The 8,592-nt window shown below is 41.1% G+C and overlaps 1 protein-coding gene across 2 annotated transcripts; it reads left to right on the top strand.

The window, feature by feature from the left end:
* The first annotated feature begins 571 nt into the window (after positions 1–571).
* On the top strand, positions 572–8,233 carry nr2f2 (nuclear receptor subfamily 2, group F, member 2). Of its 2 annotated transcripts, none has more exons than XM_079501827.1 (3): positions 572–1,755; positions 2,709–3,254; positions 5,470–8,233. In XM_079501827.1, exons 1-3 carry the CDS (start codon positions 1,317–1,319, stop codon positions 5,742–5,744), a joined length of 1,260 nt encoding a protein of 419 aa, XP_079357953.1. In that variant the 5' UTR covers positions 572–1,316; the 3' UTR covers positions 5,745–8,233. The 2 variants fall into 2 exon arrangements, with proteins under 2 accessions (XP_079357953.1, XP_079357954.1); XM_079501828.1 differs by having other exon boundaries at positions 2,727–3,254.
* The last annotated feature ends 359 nt before the right edge of the window (positions 8,234–8,592 follow it).

Consider the following 8,592-nt stretch of genomic DNA (forward strand, 5'->3'; position numbering starts at 1 on the left):
TAGGGTGGGGCGAGGGGGTCATTGCGTTCAGAGGTTCATCGTTAGCTGACCACAGGTTTAAAGATCAAAATAAGGTCACACTGTCTGGACAATTTTATGTGAGCGACAAGGATTCATTATTACCGCATAGCCATAGCCATCTCTAGGGGTGTTTTTTAGCTTGTTGTGATAAACAGAGTGGATTTTGTTGCCTGATATGCCGTAAGGAATCTAAATCACGACAGCTTTTCATGAAAATTGCGGGCATACATTTCACAGATTTCAGTATGGTTACGCTATTTGAGTGAATAAAAAGCATTGCCTTTCCGAAATCCGTCTCTTTTTAGGACCCAGCGGCCCTCTCGACCCCTATTTCTTGCTCTGGCAAGGCACCAAGTAGCACAAGTGCCGACTAGCCAATAGGGTTGAGGGGGAGGTCCGTAGGCTCTGACCAGTCAAACACACTCACCTTCCTTATATGGCAGCTGATCTCCATGGTAACGTGTGCTAAGTTGCAGCAGTCGTGTCAAAGTTCACTATATAGAGAGCTCAGTGAGCTGATCACAGAGAAAGCATTCTGCCAGCCCGGCTCCTACCAATCGCAAATCACTTCCTAACCTCCGCCTTTTTAACATATTTGATCACTTTGATTCTCGACTCTTTTTCCCTATTAGTTATCCTTTGCACGGAGGAGGTTTCTGTGGGTTGTGATCTTTTTTGTTTTTACTGCATTCGGCTTTTTGGGGGGATAGTTGTCTTCATATTCCAGGCTCCCCAAAACATTGGCTTAAGCTGCGCGCTTGCTGGCGCTATACCTCACAAGAAGAAAAGGAACAAGTCGCATTTTTCCCTTTTTTTCTCCTCCTCACCTTCTTTTTAATATCAGTTGGTGATTTTCTTCAAGACTTGTGCTGGAACTTGATAGTGGCTGCTAGAGTGTTCACCGATTGTTTCATGCTGCTGCATCGTCTACAGACTTGCTCCACCTTTTACTGAATAGCCTATGCTACCTCGGTTGATTATTCTAATATATTTAGCCTACCTTTCCCCATTGATGGGTGTACTGGATGGCTGACTGTAAGCTTCCCTGGACTTGGCCTTTAAGCGCAAGGCAGCGACTCAGCTCGCCATCGCATCAGTTTTGAAGCGTGCTTCGCAACGTCTCCAACAGCAATAAATCGACAGTTTCGGAAGATTCGGAGTGGATTCGACATATAGGGTAGAATTGACATTTGTATGTTCGGCCGAAGATTTCAGTTTACTGCATTCCCTGAGACAGATATTCACCGCGACATCAAAACGGCAGACAAAAAGTTTCTTTCCGCTGACTGATAGATATGGCAATGGTAGTGTGGAGAGGCTCCCAGGACGATGTGGCTGACACCCAAGGCTCCCTTTCCTCGCAAACCCAAGGAGGACTATCTCTTCCCAGCCCTCAACCAGGCCAGTTGAATCTGGGCTCTCAGGTCGCCCCTCCGACCCCTCAAACGCCCGTCCAAGGACCCCCGAACAACACGCAGTCTACGCCGAACCAGACGTCGGAGAAACAACAGCCACAGCACATCGAATGTGTCGTGTGCGGGGATAAATCTAGTGGCAAACACTATGGCCAGTTTACTTGCGAGGGGTGCAAGAGCTTCTTCAAACGGAGCGTACGACGGAACCTGACTTACACATGCCGTGCCAACAGGAATTGTCCAATTGACCAACACCACCGCAATCAGTGTCAGTACTGCCGACTCAAAAAATGCCTGAAAGTTGGCATGAGACGGGAAGGTATTGGGATTTTTTGTTTCCTTATTGATGTATCTATTAATGCATTACATGCAATCGAACACGAAACCATGTCGCTCCCATGTAGCATGCCATATTTCGTCTACCGACTCTTCCCTCCACGGCGCTGCGAGCGAAGCTCGCAATGGAGCCGCTCTCGCCAGACGGGGCTCGTCGGGTCTTCATTCGATGATATAGAATTCATTTAAATTCTAAAGCACACTATTGCTCATTTGTAGCAATACTGTCGCAGCGACGGCCACGCTATTATAACGGAACGATAGTTGGATAAATGCGCTAAATAGATACAAATCTGTATTAGATATAGATGATAGGCGACTGTGCTATTATGGCGAGTGTCGAATTAAGACAGCGTGTTCAGGCGGCATCCCCGCATTTGCGCCGTCTATCAGTTACATAACTAATACCGGACATTTGCTTGAATTATGTATGCAATGCCGAGACATAATCTAAATCATAGCGTTCCAATATTTGTCGAACACACGGCCATAGTTGCTTTATAAAACTAGATGAATTGCTAAGTAGGTTAAGGGTTAAACACGGTCTGCCTTGCCCTCTTTGTGTTGCTTTACAGCCAGCTCATGTTGCTGCTGGAGCTGAATAACAACATCATCTTAAGACTATATATGCATGTGTTCAAAAGCCTTTAAAATCGCAACTTGGGCAGCTATAAGACAACATGGTTTGTAACATCAGACGTGTATTAGCCGAACGGTCATTGTTGTCTGTATCCATTTACCTGTGTGCTATTTAGTAGGCTATATATGCTATAGGTGTCCATGTCTGTATTGTTGTTGTTATTTCAATACCTGACATATAATTGTAATATTAGGCTATTACATAGCCAATTGATCCAGAATGCACTAAGCTTTTTGGACAGCATGTTCAGTATGAATGCTTGATAATTTGCAGAATTCAGGCATCAATATCTGTAGTTTCTCTTTTTACTGCAGCTGTGCAAAGGGGACGGATGCCACCCACACAGCCACACCACGGCCAGTTCGCCTTGACAAATGGGGACCCACTGCACTGCCATTCCTACTTATCCGGATATATCTCTCTTCTGTTGAGAGCGGAGCCCTACCCCACGTCCCGGTATGGCAGTCAATGCATGCAACCCAACAACATAATGGGCATCGAGAACATTTGTGAACTAGCGGCCAGGATGCTCTTCAGCGCCGTGGAGTGGGCCAGGAATATTCCATTCTTTCCAGACCTTCAGATTACTGACCAGGTGGCTCTACTGAGGTTGACGTGGAGTGAGTTATTTGTGCTCAACGCCGCACAGTGCTCCATGCCCCTCCATGTGGCTCCACTTCTGGCGGCGGCTGGCCTTCACGCCTCCCCTATGTCTGCGGACAGAGTGGTTGCCTTTATGGACCACATTAGGATCTTCCAAGAACAAGTGGAAAAGCTCAAAGCGTTGCACGTTGACTCTGCTGAATACAGCTGCTTAAAGGCAATTGTGCTCTTCACCTCAGGTAAGACCATATCGATTAACACAACAGTTCAGGTTCAACCTGTGTGAATGTGACATATGGACACATGGGCTACAAACAGACGTTGACTCAAACACCCTTGACCCAAATAGACATGCACACACGTGTGAAATATCAAAGGCCTATATGTTTACTATACTGTCTGCCTTCATTAATTATAGCCAGCGGCCAGTGGGCTGGCCTTTTGATAGTAAATTATGAAACCATTTGATAAAGATACTGAGTGAGCCAGGAATACAAGGAACATTTGACACAATTTAGCAAAAATATGTTCTCTCTTATTTTTATTTTTTTAAAGCAAAAAATAAAAGGAAGCAAACATTGTCTTGAAAACCAGAAATAACCGGAGTTGATAGACCTTATAAACAAATAGTCATAAAACATTTAAAAGCATTTCTGTCTGTCTGGATAGTTCTCCTGATCCCATGTGTTGTGTCGATGAATGTTACACTTGGAGATTTTCGTCATTTATCAATGTGTGTATGCCCAACGTCTTGTTTGTATGGAATGACAGATATAAATGATGTCACGCTCCGAGGGGGAGGGGAATAGAAAAAGAAAGACAACCCTAATGTTCCATTTGCACACATAAAGCACAGCACAGGTTTCAACCACTCGTCATTTATGGTCAGACATTTCCGAGAACCATAACCCATCGCAGTATCTCTAGGCCTATAGTATATGTGGATGTTGCCGTGTCGGTATGAAAAATTGGTATGTTCCATTTTTTATTTCCAAAAAGATCCCCAGTCCCTCCTTACCCTGTCGTGCAGATAGCGATTCAAGACATCTCTGGACTTGTTCCAAAACTAGGTCATGACCCAAACTTCCTCGCTATTTTGTTACATATAGCTATTAGACTGGAAAATAAAAAGTGGGTGCAAGTTAAGATTTACGAGGGTTCATTGGGTTATGTGAAGAAAAGCGCTTTAAAATTATAATCATATAGGCGCAGGCTACTGACATATTTATTTATTTTCTGTTCACAAATTCGCCATTTTCTGTTTTCAGATGCCTTGTTATTAAAATAATAATAATACAAAAAATACATTTCACTGGCTACTCTTAATCAGGACAAGAGTTCCACGGTTGTTTAAAGTGCATTTCTCCCTGCCTGACTGCCGAGGGCTTTATTGCCATAAACTGTGCTGGAATAACACGTGTGTGTGCTTTTAGTGGTTTTGATAGTGCCTATCTAAACTTTCAAACTTAAAGTGTGTACAGGCGTTTTGGCACACAATCAGCTGCCGCCCACCAGCTGCATGGTTACTATTATTTTCCTCTGTGATGGTATAGTAGCCTAGGATGGCCCCTTCGTAGCCTATGGGCTCGTTCTTTTTCAAGCTAAATCTCAGCGTAGAAAGGTCAGTATAGGTCTCTCTCTCCCCCCTCCCTCCATCTCTCTCTCTCTCTCTCTCTCTCTCTCTCTCTCTCTCTCTCTCTCTCTCTCTCTACCTCTCTCTCCCCCTCGCTCTGTAAAACAGGCCTATCTGAAATAGTCTTCAGCTATATGAATATGGTCAATTATTTAGTTGGCTTTTAAGGGGCTTCACCATGAGAAAATAAGGCGTCATAACGCATAAACACCTCAACGGCCTCTATATACGGCCATCTGATATTTAAATAGTATGGTCTATTTTGCTAAGTAATGACTAAATGACATGCAGCGTTTTGCAGGCTATACGTCGAATTACATATTATAATATATAATATTTTACATACAAAACCATGTGTAGGCCTACTGCACGTTAACCGCGTTGATGCGCCGTTCCCGTTCCAAATTGTTATGATATAACCTAATTGTGTTAACCGCCTATATACCTATTGATTATTGTTGCTAGACTATAATCACAATTGACAGAAAAGTTAAATAAATAAATATATAGATATATATTTTCAATTAGGCTATAGGCTATACACACACATGACACATTATTATATATTTAAGTGTAGACATCACAATGACCATTCATTGCCAAATGAGTGTCATGTTGTCAAACTAATGCTTAATTTATAATCCATCGTACGATGGTGTTGGAGATAGCAGATCTGCTGAGCTTGTAGATCGGCAATTTTCCGCGCGCGACACCTCGATGAAGTATAAATCAGGCTTAATGCGATGTACTTGGCGCAGTTGGCGACGTCGTGAAATATCTTCTGCTGACACATTATTAACGTTTATTTGTTTTTCCACTAGATGCTTGTGGCCTCTCAGATGTGGCCCATGTGGAAAGTTTGCAAGAGAAGTCCCAATGCGCCCTGGAGGAATATGTTCGGAGCCAGTACCCCAACCAGCCAACACGATTTGGGAAGTTGTTACTTCGCTTGCCTTCTCTCCGCACAGTCTCTTCCTCGGTCATAGAACAATTATTTTTCGTCCGATTGGTAGGTAAAACCCCAATTGAAACTCTCATCAGGGATATGTTGCTTTCGGGGAGCAGTTTTAACTGGCCTTACATGTCAATTCAGTAAAGCAGAAGGAACGAACAAAGGGGGCTGAGACTACAATTGTTATAGGCTTCGTTTGTAGAAGGAAAACGGCTGTTACAAGAGCTTGCTTTCATGAAGAAAGACATTGACGTAAAATGACTGTGAATTTCAAAAATTGAGACATCCAGTGAACTTTGAAAAATATACAAGCTCCCAGTGTCATTCAGAACAACCTGCTTCGATCAATTTTTTTGTAAAGAAAGAAGAAAAGAAAAAAATAAGAAAGGGATTTTGGTAATCCTTAAGGAAAATTTAAGTATTAAGTGCATTTAAAATGATAATTTGGGTATTAAAAAAGGAAAAGGAAAAAAAAAACATGGGGAAAGAAAAAAGTTTTCTTTTCTCAAATGACTTGTCCTGTGTCCATGTATAGCTGTGTTTTGTACTTTTCTTTGTTCCTCCTTTCTGGTTCCAAACCGGCCTATGTGATTCTGTAGTACAGGTGGTGTTATTTTAAAAAAGAAATCCATGATTTTATTTTGAAACAGTGAAATAATGTAAAATGTTCTAAAAGAATTAAAACCACAGCAATAGGAAGAGGCTTATAATCTAGGCTTAATGCTGCAAGCGCACTTATATTGTTAGGATGACCAATAACATCTGGGAAAAAAGTTTTTTATTTTATTTTTTATTTTTTTGGAGTTCATGTTCAACTTTATGACCCAGCTAGAAAATATTGCTCCTTCAACTAGTATGAAGTACCAAGATCCTTCTTGTTTCCATTATGATGGTTTCTGGCTAAATCCAGACCACAATAGTCCACTAAATAAGAATTTGTCAGCTTGAAAGTCCAGTGCCTAACGCTGATGTATAGGCCTATAATTAAATGATTGTCAACAGTTTACACTATTTAGCCTATTTGATGGATGGTCCTCAAGCATGCACCTCCAGCTGACACTACCTGGCATCAATGTCCAATTGGGTATGACCTAAAGCTTGACAATGTCAAAGGAAATGCTATGCTAGCAGCACAGTCCTACTGTCCCTCAATCTTTGTTTATTTGACACAATTTGTACATGGTCTGAAGTTGCTAAATGGCAATGAAAACAAAATTAACCATAACATAAACTATTTGAGGTCAAGGGTCATAAAAGTTTTAAACATAAAAGGAGTAGTGTTTAATAGCAGTATTATTAAAGCGTCCCTGAAATGTCAACCTTTATTCACTTCAAGCATTAAGTGCCTGACAAGCATGATGTAATTTCTTATCAAAATGTTGTTAAAGTAGGCCCATAACATTTTGGGAACACGATTAGATTTGAAACTTCAGTCTTATGCTCTTGTATTTCACTTGAAAACGTTGATTAGAGAGGCAGTATTCTTGTAAATATAGGTCAATTCATTTCAACGAGTTTTCCTTTATACAAAGTATATGTGATTAAGAAAAATCTGTGGTTGCCATTTTTTTTCTCGGTAATACAACGTCTTCAAATTGAGTGGCAGACTTAGCTAGTAGCACTGAAAGTTATGTTTTTAATGTATATACATATTACGACAAAATGTTTCTTTTTTCATGTATATTTAGACTGTGAATGCATGGCCACAGGTCGCTAACCTATTTTACCTTTGATATATATAAATGTAAATGTTTTTTGACTGTATAGATATAATCTGTGCATTCAGTACACTAGCCCTTGTATTTAAAAAGAAAAGGAAAAACAAAACGTTCAATATTAGGCTAAGACTAAACAGGGTGAGCTGATTTTGGAAAGGAGTTGCTATATTTTAACGTATAAGTTTTCTCCTTTGGTCTATATGACAGTCGCCGCGTGCGTGTCTCTGTGCGTGTGCGTGTGTGTGTTTGTGTGTGTGTGTGTGTGTGTGTGTGTGCGCGCGCGTGTGTGCGTGCGTATGCGTATGGTCGTGCGCGCGCGATTACACGCGCGTGCGTTTGAATGCAAGCAATTTTTGTCCTCGTCTCTAAGCTTTTCTTCAGCACACAAGGCATCATGTTGTGGTTGAATAAAAAAGGGATCATACACTGCAAAATCCAGAGTGTTTATTTTACTCTGACCGTGTACGAATGTAACACTCGTACACTCCCAGAATTATAAATGGATAGATTCAAACATTTGTGCCCTCTCGGAGTTACAAATGGATAAATCGACACTGAGGATTTTACTGTGTATTGTGTAGTAGCTGAGTGAACACTGATCTTTGGCTGTTCGTTGCCACATTATGGACCAGAGAATGATACATGATTGTAATTATGAACAGTTTAAACTGACCCACGTTTTTATATAAATATATAAAAATATATGACTGCAGGGTATTGATAACGTATAGATACTTTTTTTTATGATTATGATTATTATTATGATTATTATCATTATTATTATTAATTGCAAGTGATATATGTGAGTGTGTGTGGAAGTTTATAGTTGAACACAATTCTTGTTTGTTTGTGTTAGCTTATTGTAAACAAGCATTCTGCTGTAAATTTGTTCTTGGTATTAAATTATAATTTATGAATTTGAAAACAGCATTTTCATGTTTTATTACTTATCGTGTCACTGTGTGTGTGTGTGTGTGTGTGTGTGTGTGTGTGTGTGTGTGTGTGTGTGTGTGTGTGTGTGTGTGTGTGTGTGTGTGTGTGTGTGCGTGCGCGCGCGCGCGTAGCGCGTGCGTGTGCGTGAGGGTGCGCGCGCTTGTGATATGAGCGCACGTGCATGTCTGTGTGGTCGGAGGGTCAGAGACTGGACTCAATCCTGCCACAGCAAATTGACCAGCAACTGACACAGTTTAATTTCAAAATGATCAGTGAACGTCATCCTAATTTTGAGTTAGAAAAAAAAATATATAAATTATAGCAGGCCTAGGATAGCCTCA

This window comes from Electrona antarctica, assembly GCF_951216825.1.
Source record: "Electrona antarctica genome assembly, chromosome: 5".
In the NCBI taxonomy this organism is placed as follows: Eukaryota; Metazoa; Chordata; class Actinopteri; order Myctophiformes; family Myctophidae; genus Electrona; species Electrona antarctica.